Source organism: Antrostomus carolinensis, unplaced genomic scaffold, assembly GCF_000700745.2.
Source record: "Antrostomus carolinensis isolate BGI_N321 unplaced genomic scaffold, ASM70074v2 scaffold10830, whole genome shotgun sequence".
In the NCBI taxonomy this organism is placed as follows: Eukaryota; Metazoa; Chordata; class Aves; order Caprimulgiformes; family Caprimulgidae; genus Antrostomus; species Antrostomus carolinensis.
The window spans coordinates 4,086-30,759 of record NW_010289077.1 but is presented as its reverse complement, the minus strand read 5'-3'; the positions used below and the strand labels follow the sequence as shown (position 1 = coordinate 30,759).

The 26,674-nt window shown below is 43.7% G+C and overlaps 1 protein-coding gene across 6 annotated transcripts; it reads left to right on the top strand.

Moving 5' to 3' along the window:
* Positions 1-26,674, top strand: LOC104525652 (calmodulin-binding transcription activator 1). Of its 6 annotated transcripts, none has more exons than XM_029085164.1 (14): positions 1-135; positions 359-555; positions 888-966; positions 1,828-2,143; positions 2,536-3,059; positions 4,257-4,444; positions 4,845-5,091; positions 5,577-5,648; positions 6,601-6,621; positions 9,954-10,147; positions 10,328-10,402; positions 15,346-15,376; positions 19,878-19,948; positions 24,952-26,674. In XM_029085164.1, the coding sequence occupies exons 1-14, from the start codon at positions 7-9 to the stop codon at positions 25,013-25,015; spliced, it is 2,208 nt and encodes a 735-aa protein (XP_028940997.1). In that variant the 5' UTR covers positions 1-6; the 3' UTR covers positions 25,016-26,674. The 6 variants fall into 6 exon arrangements, with proteins under 6 accessions (XP_028940997.1, XP_028940994.1, XP_028941000.1 ...); XM_029085161.1 differs by having other exon boundaries at positions 19,767-19,948; XM_029085167.1 differs by lacking the exons at positions 15,346-15,376; positions 19,878-19,948 and having other exon boundaries at positions 2,875-3,059.

The following is a 26,674-nucleotide window of genomic DNA, read 5'->3' as shown; positions in this document are numbered from 1 at the left end:
TTCAGGATGTCAATATTGGAACGGCTTGAGCAGATGGAGAGGAGAATGGCTGAAATGACAGGCTCCCAGCAGCACAAACAAGGAGTAGGAGGCGGCGGGAGCAATGGGAATGGGAATGGAGGAACACAGGTGCAGGTATGGATCCAATTGTGTCCAGACATAGAAGCTTTATGGGGGGGGTCAGAAAGGATTATAGTTCTTCCTAAACAACAGGTCTGGTTTGTGGGTGTCTTTAACAGCAGTTGGCTTTCACTCACATTTGCCACTGTGTCAGTACTTCTAGAAGCAGAAGGCTGCCTGCTCAGGACAGGTTGCAGCTCACCTCAGTGGTTAAACTGGGATGTGTGTGGTGTTTCAGTGCGTTTCTGGGACTGGGACACTGGGCAGCTGCTTTGAGAGCCGCGTGGTGGTGGTGTGCGAGAAGATGATGAGTCGTGCTTGCTGGGCAAAGTCCAAACACTTGATCCATTCAAAGACTTTCCGAGGGATGACACTGCTCCACCTGGCTGCTGCCCAGGGCTATGCTACACTGATCCAGACCCTCATCAAATGGCGGTAAGACCCAGCCCGTTGGACTCGGGTGTCAGTACAGGCATGGCAGAAGCATATGTAAGCTCTGCATGGTCCAGATTTCTGGTTGTCCCTTACAAACAGCCAAGTTCCTCAACTTGTTCCTGTCCCCTGAACTGATGGGACCTGTCTCTTAAGAGAGCGAGTCCCATCATGCTCTTAAAGTCTCTGGTGGAGGCACCATCTGTAGTAAATATATGTCATGGACATATGCATGGCCACTTCTTTGTGGTATGGTGCACTGGGTAAAGCTGTGCATTTGTGCAATGATCCTAACATGGCTACAGAGCATCATTTGTTCTTTGTTTCCTCTGCAGCACCAAACATGCAGACAGCATTGATCTGGAGCTAGAAGTTGACCCTTTGAATGTGGATCATTTCTCCTGCACTCCTCTGGTAAGAGCAGAGACTGAAACTTCTGAGAGAGTCTGAGGAACCTCTGGAGTTCTTCCCGATGTGTTATTTTCCTAATGTGTTTCACACACATTAGGAAGAGTAGATGTTTTTTGTGTGCCCTTGCTGTGTAAATAGAAGGCGCAGCAGTGCCAGCTTCCTGGCATTTTGTTGAGAGAGACCACACAGAAAAAAACCTTGTCATCGAGTAACAGGAGGAGGGGGTACAGTCAGGTGGATCTGGTTTGTGTTTTACCCAAAATCTAGTCTCATCTCCACTGTCGTGCTGAGGTAAGGGCTTTCTGTGCCTTCTTTCAAGTTGTTCTCTAACTGACTGACTGTAGAGGTTGTAAAGTCAGTGCAGTATCTTGGGCATTGGAATAATGAGAACTTAGACAAACAAAAACCAAAGCAGGTGGAACCAGAAGTGCCAGTTTACAAAAGCAGAGTGTTGGTTTTATTGTTCCCAACCTTTAGTCCTGTCTGCCTGTTTCTGTCTGCCAAAGGAATTGCAGATTCCTTTGTGTATGAGGCTGTTCTGTCTCTGCAGAGTGATGCCAGTGTCAAAAAAAAAAAAAAGCCAAAAAATATTTATTACTAAATAAGAAACTGTCAACCTGTCAGCTTCATTTGGCAGATGAAGGTTTCTCTGTCATAGGAGAGCATAGCATGCACCTAATCCTCTGTAATGGTCTTTTGTCAGGACAGGACATTTATAAAAGTTAGTTGCTGGGGTTCAAGCACGTTATGGTTTTGCTTCTCAGCGTTGTTCTTCTGTGAGCTGAGGACCAGACTCCACTGCGTTAGCAAGAAAGGAAGGAGAAGACAGATCACCCAATGGGTCAATTGTCTTTTCTTTTTTAGATGTGGGCTTGTGCCCTAGGCCACATGGATGCAGCTATTGTGCTGTACAAGTGGGACCGCCGAGCCATCTCAATTCCTGACTCTCTTGGGAGACTGCCACTGGCCATTGCCCGGTCTCGAGGCCACGTGAAGTTGGCAGAGTGCTTGGAGCAGCTGCAGCGAGATGAGCAAACTCAGCTTGGGCAAAACCCCAGGATTCAGTGCCCATCGAGCACAGACTCCAACACAGAGAACTGGGCATCCCAGTGGCACAGTGAGCTTATTGCCTCTCAGGAGCCTCAGAAGGGAGTCACTGTGATTTCTAGTACGAACACAGGTAAAACAACCCCGAGGTCATGCAATGCTTTGCTGGTATTTGACATGTGAAAGCCTGGGGGCAGGGAGCTCACTTGGGCAGCAGATGCCACCTGTAGCCCTGCTGTCCATGCTTAATTCTTTTCTTGTGGGCTCTCTGTCATATGCTCAATCCACTTGCATGAGTATTGGGAAGAGGAGTGAATGCCTACTGCTAGAAATATGTTTGTGTCTTAAGAGTGGTTGAGGTAGTATCCTTCCCAGGTGATAGTTTCTCCTTTTGCACGTATTGTTGGGTGTCCTAGAGCATGGCACAAACTTCCACCTGCAGCTCTGCTGCAGAAGCTGTGGTAGTTCCTACAGCAATCATGGGTTGCATGTTTTGTTTTGACCATTGGATCTGTTTCTTTCCAGAGCTGAGACGACCAAGATCAGAACCTTCCAGTTACTACAGTAGTGAGACTCAGAAAGATTACCCTGCACCCAAAAAACATAAGCTGAGCCCTGAATATTTTCAAGCCCGGCAAGAGAAGCTGCTTTCCACTGCATTAAGCCTGGAACAGCCAAGCATCAGGAAGCAGAACTCCAGCTCCAAGCAATCTGTCACTGAGACAATCGGCCCCAGTGAAGGGATAAGGGACTATGGCCGGGAGCTCTCCCAGCACATCCCAGAAGTTACTGGGTACCGGGGCTCTGGCAGCCAAGCAGGCATCAAATGGAACCCAAAAGACATTTATGTTGGTGTGTCTGCAGTGCAGGTGGCAGGGAGCCAGAAGGGAGCTGCGCTGGGGAAGGACACTGTAGCCCATCGGCTACGCCAGCGAGAGCAGATGAACGTGCTGATGATGACTGACAGGGAGATGGTGGATGCAGAGCTCTTGTCCTACAGGGACAGTGCAGGGGATGAGGACTGCTTACACCACATGGATGACTTGCAGGTAAACATACCCGTAACACCAAGATCAGCAGTCACAGAGAACGTGGTGGCTGCACAGAGGAGCCTAACTGTGAGAAACTTTTTTGGGGACCTTTACAGACCCTCAATTGTGCTTTGTGAAAGGAGGTGGTCATACAGTCAATGTGTACTTTATTCTGGTTTCAAAGGGTGTCCTTTCAACCTGGACACAAAGGCTAATGGCAAGCATTTAGGGTCATGTGCTGGTGTACGCTTCAACAGTGTACAGAATGCACAAAGCTGCTTGCAATTTTGCAAGAAAAAAGGAAAAAGCAGAGCCTTCTGGTCACACCAGTAAACAAGACTAAGGTAGCCCCATCGTCCTTCAGGAACTGGGAAGCAGTCCCTACAAAGACAAGGTGACCTGAGAGAGGCAGTGCTGTGGTTGCAGGCCAAGCCACTGCACTTTAAAGGGCAAGGAGATAAGAGTGGAGAAGGGGAGGGACAGTGGGTCTGGGGAAAGAAAAATCCCACGAAGTGTGGAATAGAGGAAATAAAAACACAACAGAAGTGCAACAGACAGGTGAGAAGTAGTCACTGGGGGAAAGATACTGTGTTTGGTCTTCTGAGCAAAAAAGAGTAATGGGAGCACAGCCTACATGCACTGCCTTGGCATCTCTAAATATTCTCATTTTACTGGCATACATGGATGAGGCAGATCTTTGCAAAACAAGAATTGTTTTATGTTCTCTATTAAAAATTCCCGTGAACCTTGGCGGGCAGGGGAATACGGCTCAGAAGGATTCCTGACAAAGCTGTGGTCCTGAGGGTTTTAACTTCTCTTGAGGTGCCTTTATTGTCCTGTCATACTCTACAGCACATCATAGCAAAAGCACGGCAAGATCACTTTTCCTTTGGAAACAAGATAGTGACAGTTGTGAGTAGCATACAGCAAAGGTCCAGTGACATAAACCTTCACCAGATCTCTTAGGCTCCCTGTACACTCAATGAAAAAGAGGTCTCGGGAATATGAAACCCTGCAGTGCTTTGTCAGAAGAGACAGAAAAGCAAATGAGCTTTGGTTAATGAATTTCTCTCTGGTGCTGAGACAGACAATAGACTCCACCTACCAGAAATTTGGGGAGAATGGGGCAGTCTGTCTAAAGCTGGGCTGTAACATGCAAGCACAAGGCTCCTGCTACCAGGCAGCAAAAGTTTGGTCTCCTCTTCCCCTTCCCAGGTGAACATGATGACACTTGCAGAGCACATTATTGAAGCTACGCCTGACAGGATCAAGCGGGAGAATTTTGTGCCAATGGAGTCACCGCTGGTGGAGAGGACAGACAATGCTGCCATGAGCACCACAATGAGCTGGCTGGCCAGTTACCTTGCTGATGTCGATCATCTGCCGAGTGCTGCACAGATACGGTCAGTAAGAGCTGTGAAGTTGCTCTGGGTTTTTGAGTGGTCTGGATGATGGGCAGCATGCACGGATTCTTTAGCCTACAGATGCTATTTCTCAGTGGGACTCAGTGTTGGTGTTCCAGACACACTCTCATGGTCAAACATATCATTGCCAGCACAGCTACAGATTCATGGAAGAATGGGAGCACATGCAGCAGGAGGGGAAAGCGGCCACAAGGTCTGACTTGTGACTTCTCTTTCAGTGCCAAGTCTGTGCAGTGTGGTGTAGGCAGCCTCAGGAACATGGGGTGTTGGTTGGAGAGAGGGAGGGGAGCCTTGAACTCAGAAATGTTGTAGTCCTTATCTGCGATGCCAGCTGAGATGCTTTGTGAGCCAATAATTCCTACTGTGATTGGTATTTCAGAAGTCTGTATAGTGAACCCCTGACCCCTTCTTCGAACACCAGCTTGAGCCCTGCAGGCTCACCAATCAGTGAAATAGCTTTTGAGAAACCCAGCCTTCCCTCGGCAGCAGACTGGTCTGAATTTCTGAGTGCATCCACCAGCGAGAAGGTAGAAAATGAGTTTGCACAGTTAACTCTGTCTGATCATGAGCAGAGAGAACTCTATGAAGCTGCCAAACTCGTCCAGACAGTGTTCAGGAAATATAAGGTACGTGGCCAAAATGTTCAGTGTCTTCCTTGTTAGGTGTGAGAGAGCATAAGATGTTACAAAACAAAACATAGGTAATACCCATGCCTGAGACAAAAATACAGTTCCTGTCATAATCTTTTCAATGCTTCTAGCATTTGCTTGTCGATGTTTATGCAGCAGCTATTATACTGGAGAGAACATGCTGTGCCATAGCATGCCTTGTGTCCCGGAACAGCATTCACAAAGCATGGCCTTGAAATGTACCCCAGGGGTTCTGGTTAGTTGCCTGCTTGGTGTAAAGATCAATTTTGGGGGTTTGTCCCTTATGTGAATTGACAGTAGAGATCTCTCCAGGAAATGCCTGGACCCGAGTCAGACTGGGTAGCACCAATAGGAGAGATTTAGAAGTAGGTGCCCTGCAAGCTTCTGTGAGCCGCTTCACTTCCTCTGTCCTGTTTTCTGGTGCACTCTGACTACTTACTGCCTCTTCCTTCTCCACATAGGGTCGTCCTCTCCGGGAACAGCAAGAGGTGGCTGCTGCTGTTATTCAGCGTTGCTACCGAAAATACAAACAGGTAATCAAGGAAGCGAAATTTTGAGACACATACATGTGTTATGAACACACATGGGAATTACCTTGCTATTTCACCTGTATGTTTTTCAGCATGCAATAGTGAAATACTCTGCTCAGACAATATTGAAAAGGGAAGAAATTTTGTGTCCTGAATCTTAATTTTGGAGGGAATCCTTGAAAGGATTTTGTTTGTGATGATAACCTGCATTTTTGCTGTGAGATAGAGGGCAGTGATGTATTCCATATTGGCCTTTATGCATGCTATAGCCTGGTGAGACTATTCTCTGACTAGTTGCTTGCCAAATTTCATTGTGAAATTGAAGTTGGTTTTGCCTTTGATAAAGGCGAAGATGAAAAATAGGTTGGTTTATTTTGCACATGCTAAACGTTTAACCTATGAGAAATCACGTGTTTTAGCTTAATACAAGTTGTTCCAGGACTTAGACTGCTCCCCAGACTCTAGTTGGAGACATGCTTTTAGGCTGAATTCTCAAACCCAGAAAAAGAATATATTTTTCTTCTTCCTTTTTGGGGTTTTTGTTTGTTTTGTTTTGTTTTGTTTTGTTTTTTCTTGTGGGTGCTAGAGCCCATGTCCCTCTTTTCACTATATGCTGCTAGACTCAAGCTGTCTATTGCCTGGCAGCATGTTACATACAGTGAAAGGCAAGACGCCTGTGCTCTTTTTCAACCTTAAAAAACCATTTATTTGGGAAGCCTTTCTAGTGTTAGGTGACTGCATCATGATTCACCTTCAGCTTGTCACATGATTGTCATTCTGGAGTGATGCTTCCTGTAGTAGGGAAGCTTAATTCCTTTCAAAAACTGCTTGACAAACTGCTTTGTCTGGGATCCTGGAATCACTTTTTGAAAGAAGATGGTTTGGGTTTTTTTATTTTTTCATTCTTTATTTGCAGAACTAACCTTAACTGTGTATTTTTCTGTTTCTCCCTAAGCTTACTTGGATAGCCTTGAAGGTAATACAAATACAAACACTCTTTTGGACACACTTCCCCGTGGGTCACTAACTTTCACATTCAACCACAAGAACCTATTGTTTAGAGAAATGTTTTAAATAGTATCGACTAATAAATACCTGTGGTTGAGAAATCCATGACAAACCGAACCTGACGGGATATACATGAGGGCTGCCATGCCACAGCCTGTCAACACAGTAGTACAACCAGAAGAAAAAAAAGTGTCTTCTGCTTCTACAGGTATCACATAAGCAGTGATGGGCTGAGGTGCAGGGGAAGGTTTTGAAGCCAATTTTCAGAGGACAAGTTTTCCTTTGTTGCTGCTGATTAGCCATTACTTGGTGATCTTTGCCTTGGCATTCAGGGAGCACAGGAGAACATTTATCCCACCCCATGCAGCCAATGTCCTCTGCACTCTGCCTGCCAAAGTATTTTGAACACTCCTCTTTGAAATACCTGTGCTGTGAATTCCTAAGACCACCATCTCGCGTGCTTTGCTGCTCATACTGGAGGCGTGACTGTTGATGCCAGTCTTAAATTGTTCGAGGTCAATAATTTTCCATTGTAAAGATGAATTTCCCAGCTGTGCAGCGTCTTGCTCTCATCAGGTACTAGAGTCAGCTGAGCTTCTCTCAGAGCTACCCAGGAGGCAAGGCATGCTCTTCCTGGAGAGAGTGTGTCCTCAGGGTAATTTCCCATCCACAGCTTCCTCCTGCGCCATGGTTTTCACAGAATCACAGAATGATCAAGGTTGGAAGGGACCTCTGAAGGTCACATCTAGTCCAACCACCCTGCCCAAGCAGGGACTCCCAGAGCACATGAACCAGGACTTTGTCCAGACGGTTTTTTAATATCTCCAGGGAGGGAGACTCCACAACCTCCCCAGGAAACCTGTTCTAATGCTCAGTCACCCTCACAGTAAAGAAGTTCTTCCTTATGTTCAGGTGGAACTTCCTATGCTGCAGTTTACACCTGTTGCCTCTTGTCCTGTTGTTGGGTGCCAGTGAGAAGTCTGTCCCCATCCTCTAGACACTCTCCCTTTAGATATTTATAAATGTTAATCAGATCCCCTCTGAGTAATCTGTTCTCCAGGCTGAACAGGCCCAGCTCCCTCAGCCTTTCCTCATATGAAAGATGCTCCAGTCCTTTAATTATCTTAGTTGCCCTTCTCCAGGAGTTCCATGTCCTTCCTGTACTGGGGAGCCCAGAACTGGACACAACACTCCAGGTGGGGCCTCACCAGGGCTGAGTAGAGGGGTTTTGTATCAGTCAAAATACTGTTCTGTCAGCACAAGTGAGCTGAGCTCTCCAGAGCCACTTTACTTGCTGAGGCTTTGCCACATCACCGAGGTTAGGCGACCGCTGTGCTTGTCCTCTTCCCAGCTGGAGGGCAAGAGGAGGAGAGGGAGCTAAGTGGGTCTTAGAGTTGAATGCAAACATACTGGGGTCTAGTCTGTCCCATGACCGTTGTTTTCTCTTTCACATGCCTTATTCTGTTACGTTACTGTAATTGCTGAGATCAGCACAGGCTTCTGACTAGATTTGAACAGTCACAGCTCACATCATGCTTTCGTGTTTGAACCCTTCTATTCAGGGGTTTGTAACTCAACCACAGAAGTCCAGTCTGGGCTAAAAATTGGAATGAAAACCATGACCAGCCCGTGAGTGGACTTATTTAAAATAGCTACTTTAAAACCATAATCTGATCCATTAAATTAAAAATGTTTTTAAAAAACAACAACAACACAACACAACACCCCCCCCCATGAAAACCAAGGGGAATTATTAATGGCAAAATATAACTGCAATGAATGACTGCTTCAATTCCAAAAAGTGAAATTTGGTAAATGGTGGTCTGTGATGATACTGAAGGGTTCTTTGCTTTGGGGTGATGTTGTGGGGGGATTCTGTGTTTGCTTTTTGGGTTTTTCCCCCCAGTAGACAGGAAAATTCCATCAGGGTATGTTAGGACATTACCCTGTATAGGGCAGCAGCTGCTGTTTTTGTGTCTTATTTGTCTGATAAAGTGAGTAGAAGTCATAGCTGATAAAATATCCAATAACAACAGACACATAAGTTTTGAAAGTGTCAAAGCTTCCAAAATAAGATCAGCAAACACTGAAAACATCTGTCCTAGTGCTAGTTCAGAGGTATGAGTGCAACTTCTATACATTATTCTACATCTCTGTCTTAAAAAGGACTTCTAAAAATATGCACGAATGTACATGGTTTGTGTTAAGCGACCATCTATCTACTTGTGTGCTTGAAAAGGAAAAGTATGTAGCATAAAGAAGATTTTAAGAGTTTGTGCCTGCTTTACTTGGAATCATGGGGCTGGAAATAATACAGTGCTAGAGGGAACTTGGGATGCATGCGACTGCTGGTATAAATTTGCAAGTTCAGAGGATGCTTGTTGAAGACTTCTAATGAGATATAGTTTTGCCTGTGACTTAAACTCAGTATTTAGACTTGCTTAATTCACTGTTGTGGCTTTTGTTTGGTTGGGTTTTTTAAGTTGGACTCATATGTTACTCCATTTGAAATGCTTGGATTTAAATTGATATATGAGCAATCGAAACTTCTGCAGTACTGTGCTATGGCGTGGAAACAAGAAATGAGCAGTTTAAAAGCTAATTGTCCTAGGAAAGTGGAATGCACTCGTCAACAGCAAATTCAGTTCTTAAAGAAGTAATTTGTTTAGAAGGTTTTTTTTTTAACACAGACACCAAAAAGTGTTTGGTTTTAATTAATTTGTTAGCATTTTTGAATAGTCATTCGTGTTGCTTTATCCTTCTAGTCACTTAGTTGGGCATATTTTGCTGCTGTTGTTATGAGTCTTCATAAACAATGGCTGCACAGAAATGAGCATCCTGTACTTTGCAATGAGATTTCTGTCTGCAAGGGAAACGAGCAATTCCTCTAAGTGTAGTCAACTGGTTCATCTAGAACACAGGCCCACTGCAGTACAAATATGAAGCAGTGTAAACACGGCTCAGGATCAGCTCCAGTTGTTCATAAGTGTAGCGCAGCCGGGTCTGGTCATTAGCATGGACATGCAGAGGCTTTGATAGGTATCAAATAAAACCAATCCTGTCAGACTATTCCAGGGGCAGCAAAACAGGTTGTTGCTTTCCTGGTGCATACTGGGTTCTGCAACTCATCTCACACTTGTTCTGGATTGTTGTCACCCTTTCCTCATACAGTTCCAATCAGCGAGTAGATACTCATTTATTTTTCATCATGTCTTAGTGGCACAAGAGTCTTTCACTGTAGGAACCTGCTTCTTGCTGGTTTTATTGGAATGCCTCAGCTTCTCTTTGTTTCTCTTGTAGTATGCACTTTATAAAAAGATGACGCAAGCTGCCATTCTTATCCAGAGCAAATTCCGAAGTTATTATGAGCAGAAAAAATTCCAGCAGAGCCGACGAGCCGCGATGCTGATCCAGCAGTACTATCGCAGCTACAAAGAATGTGGGAAGAGGAGGCAAAACCGTCGGGCAGCCACCATTGTACAACAGAAACTCAGGTGAGCTGGTGGGATACTAGATGCTACCTGGATCTTTATGTATTGTTTTTACGCTCATCAGTGCTGTGCTGTAATTTACAACCAAAGGACAGTGGTTCACAAGAAAATTATTCTTGCATTTAGCATTATTCTCCCCAGTTTTGCCTACACTTCAGTGTTGGGTTTTTTTTGTGTGTTTAGAAGCAGTCTGCTTACCAAGAAGCAGGATCAAGCTGCTCGCAAGATTATGCGTTTTTTACGACGCTGCCGCCACAGGTATGACACTGTCTTTTGATATCTGCCCTTCGTTAGAGCAATGCAACAATATTCAATTGTGTCAGCAATGAGTGCAATGTAAAGGATGATAGAATCAGCTCACTACAGATCTTTTAATCAAATAATAAAGCCCAGCTGCTTCCAAGATACACTGACAAAAGTGAAATCTCTAACTTAGGACTGTTGCTGAAAGAGAATAGTGTTGCTGTGTTGCTGATATGCTAAAGCAGCCCAGGTTGTGTTGGGCAGAAACAGAATGAAGAAACTTGAAGCAAAGCAAGGCATGTGACTTTAAAAGTTGTACTTGAGGAAGTCTGGAAAAAAGCTTACTGAATCGTAGCTACAGCTTGTTAGTGCTGCACAAAGCATTCATGGTATATGGGGAAGTGCAAAATGCGACAAACTGATGCACAGTGGATGGGCCTTTAGTTTGGTCATAGGATCATTTGATAATCTCTCATCAAATACAGGTTCTTTTTAATGTGGATAGATAGAATGTGCCAACGGAGCAGCAGACAAGTTAGTTCATGTCAGCCATTTCACACACACCTCAGTAAGCTGGAAGTACACAGACGCGAAGACGAATCATCTCCTGCCAGTGTGGGAACCTGTGCAGGTTCCAGAGTGCTCACATGTGACAGCTGGCACTACCATACCAGTACTCTGCTACATGCAGGGCATTTGGTTTGATTTTTCAATGAAAGGATCCCATATATGATGAAGTTGTAAACTGGAACTTTGCCTCAACAAAAGTGAATTCAGATGTTTCTGACTCTGCTCCCTCCATTCTCACCACCATGCATTTCATTTACTCAGGAGCTGGTCAAATCTGATGCATTTTGAAGCATGTCTAGTTCAGCCCAGTGATGTCTGAACAAGTAGAGCTCTGAGAGGCAGAGGGGCATGTGACAAACTTCATCTTAGAAACAGACTCAGTCCTTTTTGGAGGATTTCAGAGCTGCAGTTTGCAGGACATTGGTGTGGCTCATGTTGTGGAGGGACATCTTACCTGCAGGTTCAGTGGAAAGCAATGTGCAGACAGAAAAGAGGACTTTATCGTTTCCAGACCAATTCCAAATGCACTTGAAACAGCCAGAGTTGTTCATGAAGAAGCACAAATGGCTTCTTGCCCTCAGCAGGGCATGTGGAAGAGACCAAAAGGTTTGTTTTGTTGTGTTTGTTGAGCAGCATGTCCCGCTGAAGCTCAGAACTTCTGTATCCTCTCAGATCTGCTTGAGATCCAGGCGGTCCCTGGGGAAGCCATGTGCTGGTTTCCATCCGTGGAGGCTCCAGGGTCAACCTGCCAGTGGCTCTTGCAGCCGACTCACACACAGGCCCAGGGAATATCTCATGACTGGCAGTATCACTGGGTTTCCCACCAGTGTCCAGGATGTGCCATGCTCTTCAACCACGCTCAGTTAAGTCTGCAACTGTTGAGTAACCTAGACTATCCAGGGCTGAAATTGCCTGTGAATCCAGCAGTTTTTCTTGATTGCCTTCCTCTTTCTCAGCATCTCCTGTTTCCTTTGTAGAGCAAGACCCTACTCATTTGCATCACTGAAGTTTGAAGGCAAGTCCCTCCCCTTTGCCTGTAGTCAGTCTCTTCTCTCTCCAGCTGCGTGGTAGATGCTGCTGTGCATCTCTGGGAGATGGGTTTAGGTCTTGTGTATTTATAGACAGGAAATAAAAAGAAGCAGCAGGGTATGGGGAGAATCCATTGTCAGTAGGCTCTCTCTGACTTAGGTCATACTGCACAGTACTTGAATTTCTGCAACAGTGCAGTCCTGTCTGTGTCCATAGGCACTTGGTAAGCAGTTACTTAGGAATTCATCCATGGTTCTTGGCCAGGATGCACCAAACAAGAATTGTAACTTGTTTCCACTGAAGATGTTAACTGTGTTTCAAAACTGCCTTGCTTTTTCCTTCTTGAATAAAAACAATCATGCATTCATGGTCCTGTACTTTCTCCAAGCAATCATAAGGGTTTAAAACTGTGCTAGTGGAACTAATATTAATAATTGACACCAATTTTAACCAGGAGCATTCCGGCATTGGCAAATGCTAAAAATAAAAGCGAGACTTACTTAGCAAAATGATAAATCCAGCATTTAGAATCTGCTTGAAAAAGACATAAATTTACCAGCCTACTAGATTTACAGAACTGTTTAGAAATGTGACACTTGGGCCCCTTTCTTCCTGCTTGTCAAAAAAGCGATAGCAAGCCATTGCCAAAAAAGAAGTTTTCCCAAACACTTTGTGCTCTGTGCACTTAGGATGCCTCTGTGATCCTGGGATCACAGTGCAGGAGTATCTCATGGGCCCTTGGACTCTCCTGGCTGCCAGTACTGTACAGAGAGATCTGGTCCTCTTGCTTGTTTGCGTTCAGTGAAGAGCAACACACAAATCAGCTTCTTAGTGCTCTGTTACCACTAAGGATTTTGAAGACAAACAGATTTAAGTCTTTTGCTTGTGTAAACAGCTCCAATGGAAGAGTGTAATACTGGAAATGATGCAGATCTACTTGCTAAAACAGAGCTTCACTTGCTTCAGCATCTCAGCTGACTCAGACTGATCTGTTTGCTTCCTCACCCCTGGCCCTGTGGGGCAGATCCAAACGCTTTCCCCAGCACAGCCGTATCCTGGAAAGACCACCCGCATTCATTCCTTCCCAAGCTTGGCTTGCATCCCCCTTTCTGGGCTGCCCTGTTTGTGGTGCATGTATGCTGGGATAGCAGGTGGAAGATGAGGGAATTGCTTCCTTCTCACCTGCTCTTCTTCAAGCCTTCTGAATTTTCTTTTCTGTGTCTTAATAATTACATTTATTCCTCACTGCTTGACTTTTTTTGCTTACCTCTTTCTAAGGACAGAGTAATAAAACTTAGGATGTTAAGTAAGTTTAAAACCACCTCTGTATAAGCCTCCTAATTATATCCATTCAGTCCACTGTGCATCCTGTGCAACTCTTACACAGGGATACAGCTGATGATGATGTGACTGTTACTTAGCTCCACGCACTGTTTTAGGAGTACTGCTTGTTGGAATCCCATCACAGAATCCTCTTTGAATGCTCAAAATTAGCCATCCTGCTGCTATAAACAAGAAATTAAGAAAGCCCAAGGCTCCATAAAGAAATATTTCAGCTATCCAAGCTCCTGAACATCTAGGAGCAAGCCGTAACAGCTAAAGTCTAATGTTATTTGATGTTCTGTAGCATAAAAAAGGCACTGTGGAGCCACTTGTTAAACCACAGTGCCTTGTCAGTACGAGGGATAGAATTAACAAATATTTTTGGAAAATCTGAGGGAGTGAGAGAAAAGAGAGCATGCACAGGAACATCAAAGAAACAGGATCCTGTAGCAGATTTCTGTCAGCTGATAGACAGAGGTGGAGGAGGAGGCTGTAGAAGCCGCTTGGAATCTGTTGTAAGGATAATGAGCTAAGTGAAAAGGCAGTAAAATCTTAAAAGTTCATAAATTCAACCTTAAAAAAAAAAAAAATAAAATAAATTGTAGCCTAAGTTTTTGTCCACAAGCAGATTCTCTTGCTGGGCCAGTAAATGACTCCTTATTAAGAGCTTATTCTATAGACTTTAGGCAGGATTTATTCAGGCTTTCCCCTGGCAACTGTGTGGTTGGTTGGTTTTTTTCCTATTTTAAGTTGATCGAGGTCTACTTTAAGCCAGTTATGAGAACTCTTTTTCTGCTAGCAGTCAGGACAACTTAAATTATCTTCTTGTCCTGTGTTGCTTATTAGTATTTTGGTGCAAAGGCTCAGTAACACAAACATGATTCCTATAAACTTGAACATCCAGTGTTCATAAACATGTTTGTTTTATGTTTTCTGATCTCCTGAACTTAAGCTGTTGCCTTATCAGACAGTATTTCAGATGTTTTGAGAGAGTTAATGAGAGAGGTTCTGTTGTTGGAGCGCTCTCAGCAACTGATGCATAGACATTGATGAAAATCAGAAAAGAAACGTAAGTCTTGGTAGAATGTATTCTTAGAGAAGATACTGGAGCTCTAGTACCTGAATGTTATCAGGTGTCATGGAAACAAGTGGTCATTCAGCAGCAGCAGTCGTTCTGATGGTCAGACATGTATTGTTGCCTTTTAACTTTGAAAAAAAATCCATCTATTGCCATGTTCTCAAAAATCTGATGAAAAACATGCATCAGCCATAAAATGACTTGTCACAGAAGTGTTGCTTGTTGAGAAGGAGAAACAGAAACTTCCTGGCCTCCCAGGAGACCTGTGCCTGGACCTGTCAGCTGGCACTTGACTAACTTTCAACCTAAAACTTGCCATTACACCTGCTGTGAGTTGAGCTGTCTCCTGGCACACTGTCCTGTGTAAGGCAGAATCAAGGGTTTGTGTATTTAATGGTTTTGGAAAGATTCCACCTACTTAGTGATCCCAGATGACACATCTAGAGCTTGCAAGGAAATCCCAGAGGTCCAAAGTAGGTTTAGGTCTGCTGAGCTGAATCCATATATGGTTCATACAGTCAGCTTTCACTGGGAAGGTAGCCTCCTATTTCTTACACTTTGTCCAGTTCTTAGGAAAATTTTACTCTTGTGAGAGGTATCTACACCATTGCTAGGCTGTGATCATGATCTGCAGTGGTTTTTATGGAGTAGCATTTGGAATGAGATAGGAAACAGACAGTCGCTGCAAGGGAAGGCAGGGTGCAGCTAGAAATGCCACGGGGATGACAGCATTGGATTTATTTTACTTGCTTGTTACTTCCTGCCTTAAAACACCTAAACACAGGACTGCTCTTCCCTGGTAAAGAGGAGGAGTCCAGTAGGCAGGAGTGGGAAGGGTTCTTTCTCTCTAGGCAAGCAGAAGTGTTGTCTCCTCCTCCCTGACCTGAAGCTCTTGGTAAGGTATGGTTATTGCCATGTGTGTGCTAATAGCTCTTTGGTATTGTTTTGCAATCTGAAGCCCACTGGTGGACCATAGACTGTACAAAAGGGTGAGTGTAGCTGCCTGCTAGCCAGTTCCTCTCCTCCATTTTAAATATTTTTGCTTTCTGCTTGCTTGCATGGGGCTGCAGCCAAGATACGCCAGTAAGTTCCACCTCCATTAATGATATAAAACAGAGTCCTGTATAAACTAACCCTACTGCAATGACTAACACTGCTGCTTTTATAACAGGACAGAGCTCCGCAGTAGATGTTTCCAGTGCATGAAAGCGTGAAAAAGGACATGTATATCCATCATGGGCATGCTTAGGTGTCATTGTCGGTGGGGTATTTTTTCAGTATCCAAAATGGGTGTTAGTAGATTTTGGAATTTGACAGGGTCTGCACTCACACACACTCCGTGAGTAACAATGTCCTTTGTCATGGGACTGCCACAGCGTTCAGGCTGGATCATAGGACACTGCAGTACAGATTCAGCCTGCTCTAGATGAGTGTTTGCTCTGCCTGAGCCAGAGAGAAGCAGAAGAGTTCTTCACACTGCTTTTTACTCCCTAAGGTGGTTACGCACCAATGCTTAACTTGTAGAAGTTGGTCTTCAGTAAGTTACACGTCTGGTTCCCTTACTAGGGCCAGCTTTTTGTCAAGTGCTTCTCTCAGCTGTTAATCTACATAGTGGGAAGGAAAACAAAAAACTTGAAATGAAGATGCTATAACTGTGTAAGTGCCAAGTGAGCTTCTCTCAGGAATCTCATTCTCAGCATGAAGTGAGTCCACTTGCCTTTGTGCTCAGTCACAGCAGCAGGCTGGTTTGCTACCCGACAGCAAGGTGGGAATACACCGACACGTTCCCAAGGCAGGTCACAGTCCCTGTCCGAGCAGGGAACGCTGTGGCTTTCAGGGCACATACGTGAGTTGTCAGCAGGGCTGCTCAGTACCATTTTGCATTTGAGAGGTTGTAGGACAGCAGGGTTTTTGTCAGAAACTGCAGTCATAAATAACACCATTTGTGTGCTTATTACTTCTCCCTTCGACAAGGGAGGAGAGGCAGAGGGAGCAATGACTGGAGCTCCTACATCCACCTAACAGTCAGGAAAGAAAACTGAATTGTTGATCATGGAGTTCCACTGACTTTGAAGTAGAGAGATTATTTTTATGATTTAGGAGTGAGAGTATGAATTGGGCTTAAGCCTGCTGGAGGCATCGTTATTTGTTTAACTACTGAGCCTAACAAAGAAGCAACAGCTAATGACATTTCTTTCCCAACTATGACTTTGTGCCACCATTTATTTTTTTTTTTTGCATATCCTCATTTTTTTTACAAGTTACAATTTGGGTTCTTTATTAAAGACAAATGAAGTAAGAATTGGATGAAATGGGACCAAAGGCCCAGATGTCCCTTGGCTGTGTAAGTGCTGCTTTCATGGATCTTGCCCTGATGGACGAAGAGAATCGTTACTCCTGATTGCAGAGACACGAGCACTGTGAACTTGTTAGCCGGTAAACTGTAGCTCTAGATCACACCACGTATGGTAAAGTGCTTTACAACTAATGCAGGTTAACTCAGGAACTGTGTAAAAATAGCTTGTATTCTCATAATGGTGGACTGACTGGGTGACTTGTTTTTACTAATCTGATGCTTTGTATATAATTAGGACTGGTGGTTTTTGGTCTACAGTTGGGTGCTGGTTTCAAAAGCCTCTTGAAGAAAAAACATAATTTGTTTTTGAAAAAATAAAATCCACTCTGTGTGTCTAAAAAAACAAGAGTCATTCTGATTAGATAAATCACCCTTCTTCTGTGGGAAGGACGTGTCTACTTTTCTATGAAAAAAAACAATCAAAAAAACCCAACAGTTTTTACCATCTTTAATCTTAGGGTCAGTTGCCATATCCATGGGACAGTAATGAATGCTGCAGACAAATGATGACATTTTATTTAGCAGCTAGTAGAGCAGGATGCTGCAGAGCTGCCTGCGGCTGGGGCTGGCTCAAGAGCACACCTTCCTTCCCCGGCAGGCAGTGTCCTGACCTCCTTCCTCCTGCCCTGAGATGGGCCTGAACAAGGAGCTGCAGTTCCTCAGCCTCGCGACACAGCGTGTGCCTGTTGCAGCAGGAACCTTGAACTCTGTGGTGTGCAGGTGCAGAGCACTTCGGGGGGTCTACCCCAGTCTTCCCTGGTTTTGTCTGGCTAGTTGTGGGCCACGTCCCACATCGTGTGAAAGGGACTAGCGTGCATGTCTGCAGCTAGATGCTGGTGTGCTCAAAATACATTCCTGTCTCCAGCTACTCCTATTTTTGCAGTTTCAGTGCTCTCTTCTCAGTCTTCCTTTTCTCCAGAGAATTCTGGCTTCACTGATCTGGCTGGCTGGGTGCACAGTGCCTGCTGCACCCTGCACGTGGGCAGCCTGGTCTGTCCTGGTGTCCTGGGCTTACACTGTCCAGGGAACGCCCTGGCTTGTGCAGTCTGCAGCCCTGGGAATGGCACAGGCTGGAAGCTGTGCTGTGTTCTACACTGGCAGCACTACCTGTAACCTTTGCGTGCCAGGCAGGAGAGGAAATGTTTTAAGACTTTTGTTCTAGGAATAGGAAAAATAACTTAAACTTTAAATGTGCGTGCCAAAGTGAGATAATCGGATTCAGAACTGAAAAGAACGTGCAACATACAACTTGAACATAGAAGAATAAAGCAATTGTGCTATTGTGCCTTTCCATTCAAGGCTGGGATACCTACTCAAGAGGGCAGGTGCATGCTGCGGTCTCAGGATCCACTAAAACTGAGCTGTGTGCCATGGTTACTGTGCTAGTAGAGGGGACTGTAAAGAGGAGCAAGTGCAGGGTCCAGGCCCAAAGCTACTGTACGGCTACCCCTGAGGCCAGGCTCTGTAGATGCTGTGTAGTGATTCTGCTGTAGGTGCAGCTGATGGGCCGGTCATCAGTATTGGAGGAGAAATAGTTGCACTTTAAGGCTTTGCGGGTGTAACAGCGTAGGAGAAATTAGCAGGAAGCAGATTCTGGAAGCTTAGTAGCATTTGCAGGTTTTGCTTTGAATGGCAAAGTGATGTGGGACTGATGGGGAAACAGGAGAGTTCTCTGCTTGTCTGGAAAAGGCAAGCTATGAACCCTCACAAAATGTTTTAGTTGCTGTTCTACCGAAATAAGCCTGTTAGAGCAAATTATTCTTTGCTGCTTTGCATTCTGATAGCGACCTACGTGCGTACGCTGCTGGCGTGCATGCACATAAGGAAAGTATTTCTGGGCCTTCTGATGTGCACAAGCTGACATGTCCATACATGCTGAAGGAATGCATGCAAACATATGTCTGTCTGCAATATACAAATTTGATGTATTCTGTACACTGACACTGTGCTTATGTAGGCTGTGTGTGCAGATAAACAGTCACAGCGTTTGCCTCCATGTTTCAGTTTGAAAAACCTCTTTTCAAATTGATTTCATTAACTTTTCTGGATTTATTTGGGTTACATTGCACCAGAATCAGTAAAGAGGGAGAGATGGGGAAATTTTATTAATCAGCTTATGTGAGATAAAATTTGCTGTCTTTGTGCAGTGGAAATTAAAAGACTTTCTAACAACAAAAAAAAAAAATCCAGTTACTGCTGCCTTTAAATAATAGTTTTCATCTCGGGGATCTTAGGGGAACCTGCTTCAGTGGACAGATTTCAGCTAATCACAGTGCCTGCTACACAAATGTTTCCCTACTCATGGGTTAAACTGTCCACTGTAGCCTCCTGTGAAGGAGACCTTTGCTCAAAGTCCAGATACAGGGTGTGAACAAAACTGCACAGCCACTGGGACTGTGACCCTCTCAGCTGTGCTCGCGGTAGGCAGGTGATCTGGAGTCTTTTCACATCATTAGGCTGCTTCCTGCCTTCAGCAAACTTCTGTCATTTCTGGGGCAGAACAGGTGCCCTCGTTATCTGTGATCATGAGTAATAAAGAGTGTATATGCATTCACAGAATCTTTCCTTTAAAAATAGATCCCCTTACCCCCACCCCATTTCTTACGGCTTGATTAAATGCTGCTCCCTGGTTTGGGGAGTGTGCATATAACACCTGAAGTCAGTTCCTCTGGTAAGTACAACTATTTTGTACCTGAATAAACATCATCTACAATATTTTGTTGTTCTTTGTATACCCTTCCCTCTCTTGGCATTTCCACAACAAACCCCTTCCTCCTCCTGTGCACCTAGGACTTGTATTTTTTGTGTGTTTTTAATATGTGCTATGCAACAGCCATTGCATTTAAGTACCTGGTTTCTTACATCTCTTAGTAAGATTGAGAATGGGGGAAGATTTTAAGGGATTGAAAGTCCCATTTGTTCAAGTTCAGGACAATGTGAGAAAATGTCATATTGGGATTTGCATCACTGTACCTGCAACAAAAGTTTTCAAAGTAATTTCTTTTTTCATTTACCTCTTGCAGGGGCTGAATGTATTTGGAGCTCAAATGTGTGTGTTAAACCGCAGACCACGTGCTCTGGGGTGTCATTCTTATTGGGCCTTTCTGTCTTTTTTGTTTTGCTGCCCAAATGAGATATCTGGAAAAAGGCAAGAGCTCCCTTTTCTTAAATGTCCCACAGGCCATTTCAGCTCTCAGAGCAACAGGTAACTCGCCAGACCGCCTTCTCTGGCCCCTGCACCCTGTCCTTTATACTGATCTTCAGCATTCAGATTCATTAAACATTTCCCTGGCTGGGCATTATGGAGTAAATTTGATGAAGCAGCTTTGTGTTACGCTTTACCCATGAAGCCATCATTTGCTGTAACTTTTTCTAAGTAGGCCTAATTCATTTGCTGACACACTCCCATACAAGACTGGGGAGGGCACGTGGGGAGAGGAGCTGCCGCTCGCTTCTGGGGCTGTTGCTTTCTACATCGCTTCAGCGTGTAATGATGCGACCTCCTATGTGGTGTCCGAGTAAGTAAAACAGTTCGAAGGGGAGCAGCTTTGGGTGGCTGGAGCAATCTGTCACCCGAGACATAGCTCCCAAGTGTCAGGGTTCAAAGCTCATAGTTAAAAGCACCTTCTTTTCCCTTTCTGTGCGTCAGCACCACGGCTGTGATTCAGACACACACCTTATCTCTGGTCTTCTCTATTGTACGTGCTTTTTCTGTCCAGCAACTGCTGAGGGAATTGCTTTGTACCTTAGAGGCTCTTACTGCCTGTAGTCAGTGTTATTTGAGGAAGTTTTTGTTGAAGGCTTCATCAGTGCAAAACCAAATTTATGGTCCTTTCAATTCTGTGCGTGGTTTCAGCAGCAGCTGAAGTAGGGTGGAACTTCTTGTTTGGAGTCTTAAAACAGCCAGAGCCTGTTACCCTGTCTTGGGCATCCTGGCTTGCAGCCATGTGTCACTTGAACTGTCCTAACCTCCAGTCCCTGTGCAGCTGGGGGCACTTCCAGAAGTTATCCAAACCAGCATACCAGTGCCTGTAGACCTCTAGAGAGGTTTGTGCATCATCCATCAAGGTGTGACCTGCTGGTGTTACTTGCTCTCAGCACTCTCAGTTTTTCTGTTATTAAAAAAAAAAAAAAGTCTTACTGTAAGTTGACCAAACTGGATTGACCATCTTCTCTAGAACATCCTTTCTGCTGGACTGTTCTATAAATTCCACTAGTGTTCTTTCTCTTAGAGCAGTTTATTAACACTCGTAGCTGCAAATGCTACACTTAGGCCCTCTTCCCGTGCCTGAATTTAAGAGTGGAAAAAAATATGAACCAAAGAAGATTGGCTTGTAGTGTGAAGGCAGCGCTATGTTGTTCACTTAAAAGCTCTCCTAGCAGCACTTACGCAGTGTATTTCTATTTTCAAGGGTCCTAATTTGTCTAAAATTCTTCCCTGTATTTTTAACTACATTTGAAAAGTTAGAGAGTTTATGACACTGAGCATTAATGAAGAGGAAATATCAGCTCTACGCACCTATTGACACTTTATATCGTTGTAACAAAACCAAATCAAAGTACCACTGGGTACAGAACTTACTCAAAAAGTGTTAAATGAGGACTAAAAGGACTTTTAAAATGCAGGAAAGGCTGCAGTACAGTCTATCCAATAAAGAATTAATTGGTTGAAAATAGTTTTATGTTCTCTTGATAAAGTGATTCAGAGGCTTGTTTAAGAACACTTATTTTAAACAAGAAAATAAATGGATTACCTTGGTCTGGTATCTGGCTTGATGCATATACTGGTTCTGGCACTTCATGTTTAGCCCTGCTTTGGGGAAGGGAGCAGCATGTTCACAACACTTCAGTGCTTCCCAAGTGTCAGTCTGGCCGTGGATTTGCTCAGTTCTGGTAGCAGGTAGAGGGGATGCTTCAGTTCCTCTCTGGCTGTGCTGCATTGCAGATCTCACAGCGGTGCGGGGCAGCCTCGAGTCTGCTGCCAGGAGAGGGGAGAACTTCTCTGGCCTCTCGGCACCAGCTCTTCTGAGCAGAGAGACCATCAGCTGCAGAGTGCAGGTCTTCATCCCTACAGTGCAGTGCATTGTACAAATAAAGGACTTGCAGTACCTAACTGCGCTCCCATTTTTTAATGTAATATGCACAATTATGTATACTGAACACAGGGCTTAGTTTAATTAAAAAAATGTGGTAGCTTAGTAAATTTGGATGGTCATCATCTTGAAGCCTAACTTTACAAATGCTGTGGAAAGCAGGGTTTGTTTTAAGCTATTACATACTAAACAGCATCTTTAAGTAAAGTATCCATGACAAATTTCAAAGCCTGTAACTTTGCTGTAGGGCAGTTCTGTACTGGTATGTGCTTGTGTTTTTAAGCAGTAATTATCATTGCACTTGCAACATTTTTATAAGCCTGAAAATCTGTAAACCAATGTAAAGTACACTTGACCAAGGAAAAGCATTGCATATTTCTGAACAGGATCTGTACTCGTGCAAATGTTGAGTGCTGTAGAATTAAATTCTGTTGGCATGTGTGTTCCAGTTAAGACACATTCAATAGATCTGCACCAGTACAGATATTGCATGCTGTAGGTTTAAGTTTGCAGCAAAGCATGTCTCGCATTCTTCCAGCAAAAGTGCTTTGTTAGCGTAGTCCTTGCATGCTGAAGTCCTAAACGAAGGTATAGCATGTCTCGGTGAAAGAGCCACCAGCTTATCTAATGTGCATGTTCTCAGTAAGAGATCTATAATAACAGGTTAATTTTACATTACAGTATTGAAGTGCAACAGAAAACACTTGGAAGTTGCACTGCAAATCACGCATTAATAGGTGGTTTCTTGAACATAGTTAACCTAAGCCTTAGAAATTGCCTGGTGCACAGAGACACACCACATTTTTCTAGCACAGCAGTGATCTTGGCTCACCTTCTGCTTCCAAGTGGTGAAGTAATAGAAATATTAGTAATAATTTCAAGGGAGAGGCTGCTTTTCTGCTGCAAGAATAGAAAGAGAATGAAGTATACTGAAGACAGTTTGTAATTTGTGAGCATTTTCAGTTCACTGTACTGATCCTCCCATGTTTCCTATAATGAAGAGATGATCTGGACTTACCCAGGAGGTGATTTGATAATACATGGTCACCCACTGGAGGTGAGCTGAGGCTCGCTGCTGCCTTCAGTGTGGTGCTGAAGCCCCCGCTCCCCTGGTGTCAGCAGGGCCTTTCAGACACCAGGTTGTGTAGAGCCAGGGTTTCCCCGTGGAGGATTTCTCTGTGACGCTGTAGCGGGCCTTTAGGCTCAGCACAGCACTACTACAGGTAGGAATTCAGAACCAGGGGTGCCGCTTGCTGTCTTGCCCCTTCCTCAGCCTGGGGATCAGAGCAGTTCTTGGCATCTGGCAGAGCTGTATTGAGGCACCCCTCTGCCAAACGTGGAGTTCAGAGGAGTGCTGTGGCCCCTGGGAGATAGGTCTTCAGGCTCTGAAAATGGCATGTCCATTTGGACTAGCAGCCCTCTGTCTTTCCACACGTGATATTCTCAGACAGTTTGGGGAATTAAGGTAATTAGCAGAGGTCTGACCTGCATATTGGTTAGTGTGACTGTTTTGTTGCCTCCTGTTTCCCCCAGTTCCACAAACACAGAGAGTGCCTTTGAGTGCTAGAGCTTTGAGTCAGCTAAAGCAAAGAGTTAAAAGCAGCCAGCTCCCTTTTGACCTTGATTCTGAGTAATAGTATGTGTGGAAAATTACTTTCAAAAAAGCAGTGAAATGGAGGTGTATCTATAGAGGTCAGTTTATAGCCTTCATCATATCCTTGTGTTAGCAGGCTGGTGCAAGAGCCAAAGGGGCACGTGTGAGTGGAAATCTTTGTACAGAAGCTACGACCTGGCATTGCTGCTGCTTAGTTCTCCCAACATCTTTTACTATCTGTATTTACTTAGGCTTTGTTAAATTTATTCACTCCTAGCTGGATTGTTTTACAGACTTGCAGCTCTGACACAATTCTTTGTACTATACCTTCATTATTTGTCCTTTCAAGTTTTTCTACATCAGCTGGGCATGTCGATGCTTTGCTAAATCCCCTTAATTGAGGCTGTGTTCCACTCCTTTTGGGGTGGTACTGCCCTCGCAGTAGCAGAGGAAGGGCACACGGAGGCAGGTGGCAAAGGAGAGATCACACAGTGGAAAGGAGCTCCCTGCAAAAGGAGGCAGAGAGTCGAGCTCCACAGGGTCAGCTGGGCACCTGCCTTCAGGTTTAGGGGCAGCACGGGAAGTCCCCGTAGATTTGCTTTGGCTCCTTTGCAGGGAGCCTGCACTGATGCACAGCCAGTTTGTCAGCCTGAGCAGAGGATCGCTGCTCCTCCAGCACTGAGGCAGACTTCGGCTTTATTTGATGGGATTTAAATTATTCCCTTCTCTTCATCCTCTTAATTTTTAATTATTTCAGCTTTCAGTGATGATTTAGTTTTAATGCTGACAAATACTAGAGGAGGTGATGTACTGCATGCATTTTAGAGTTGCAAACTGAGCATGGGGCCACCTTAGGGAGAGTGGCTCCTCCACCTTGTGGGTTCATCTCCCATGGCACGCAATGTCCTCCACTGCTGCCTGGAAAAAAACCATGACTCTACCACCAACAACATGCTAGAAAATACAGCAGCTGGACTAAGCGTGAAGTAATTATCTTTCTTCACACTCATACTGGTTCCTTCTACTCGCATATAAACTCTTTTTTCTGTGAGATTCTGTATCAACATCAAGCTTCCCCTGTAAGTATGACTGACTGATTTTCCCCTGGGCACAGCATCAGCGATGCGTGGAGAAAAGAGGTCAGCACTGAAAAGCCCCTTTGCCAGAACAGCTGGAATAGCAGGCAGCTGCAAAATCAGTTAATGACCAGCAGTCCAAAAAACCCCCAAGCAATCAGACAGGCCAGTACTAGAACGAAGCCCATCTGTAGAGACAAACATCAGGGGAAAAAAGAGTAGCTGGAAATAAGTGTATCTTCCCAAATGTGTTTGTCTCAGATTTCTAGTGGCTCATTCTACCGCTTCCAACTGTTTGTGGTGTCAGGAACATACGACCCTCGTGTCATTTCTCTGGGAGCTGGCTCTTTTGCACGGGAGGTTAGAGCAAGGAATCATTCTGATTTTTCTGTCTGGAAAGGGATTTGCAATAGAAGTGTTATATAGCTCCTCTTTGTTTTTTCAGAGTGAAAGAATTGAAAAAGGCCAAGGAACTTGAAGATACGCAGCAGCATCCCGTAGCAATGTGACATTGCTTTTCAGACTGTTTTCATTTTCTGTTTTTAGCAGAGACATGCAACAACAACAACAAAAATACCCACTGCAGTTCTGAGAATACCAGCTGCAGGATTTTAACAGTAATGTTTTGGTCATTGCATTTGCACTTTCATGGACAACTTTTAATTTGTTCAGCAAGACATCTTGGAACTCAATCTTCTGTTGGATCATGGGGAAAACAAAAGACGCCAGGAGGAAATTGTGAGTTGCTTCATTCTCTGAGAAGGAAGAAGCGATTAATTATCCTTTTCATATAGGGCTGTATTAAACAACATGTGGAACTGTACAAATATTATACCAAAAATATTGTTAAGAAAAGGTGGGAATGCACAAGCAACGCAAGAATGCTGTTCCTGCACCTGTCAGTCATCTCCAAGAAACTGAAGCTTTGAGAGTCTCAGTGGAGGGGCTTAGATCAGTACATCTTTATTGGGTCCATGCATCCTCATTTCCTTCGCGCCTCTGTCCTTTGTGTTTAATTTAAATCTCTACAGCACACTTAATGCAACTTTTTAAATCTGCAGGTTTTTAATACATCCCGTGGGAACGTACAGAAGGGGTTGGTGTGTGAGATAAACGGGTAACGCGTGAGGAATGGAGAGAGCAGCTTCAGCAAATTTTAAAAAGTTTTTTTGGTTTTTTTACTAGAACCTGCAAACATATCAATTGTCATGTACTTTCTCTCATGTTCAGCACTTTATTTTCTAGCCTTACTTTCATGTACTATTATTTTAAGTTCTTAAAATAATTTGAGAAACATGTAGCTTTTTATCTTAAGTACTTGTCAAACCTCTTGTCATTTTGCAGAGTCACATACATATGTTGCCTGGACATTTTATACCACCTAAAGATCAGAGTGGTGCTGCATTCTGGCCAGTAAATTTGTTATTTTGGCTACTTCATCAAAATCTGGGCAATTTCTGTATATATAGAAGGTAGAATGGAAAATGAGAAAAAAATATTTGAAAGGGAATATATTGATTAATTACTAAATATTTTATTCACAAAGGGTCAATAACTTGGCAAGATAAAATTATTATTTGTATAGTTTTGTCTGAATGAACGAGAAGAGTGTGGATGTATTGTTTGTACATATTGTATATATTAAAACAAAGAGATATGTGCATGAACTCAAGAAAAAGAAATGAACAAAGCAAAGCATTAGTGGCTATGGTCTGTAAAATGAAACAAAAACTTTATTTCACTATAAGAAACTTTATTTTAAATGTTCTTTAGAAGAACATTTTTGCTAAAGCATGACTAAATGGCAAAAAAGAGCTACTGTATTTAGACTTAGGAAAAAAAGGCAGAGCAACATTACTTTAAAAAAAAAAATAGAAAAAAAAAAAAGGATATGTTTACATTTGATTTTGGCTACCAGGAGTTTGGTTTGGTTGGATTTAATTTATTTATTCCTTCCTTGGGTTTTTTTTTCCCCCGTCTTTTTTCTTTTTTCTTTTTTCTTTTTTTTGCCAATTGTGCCAAGTAATGTGAATGCTGATATTGCTTAAGAAAATTCAGTTACTTTTGCAAAGCAGATAATCATAAAAGTACAAAAACCGTATCTAGCTTAACACCATACACTCACTCCAATAAAGAATACTTAGAATGAACATAAAATGAAAAAAAAA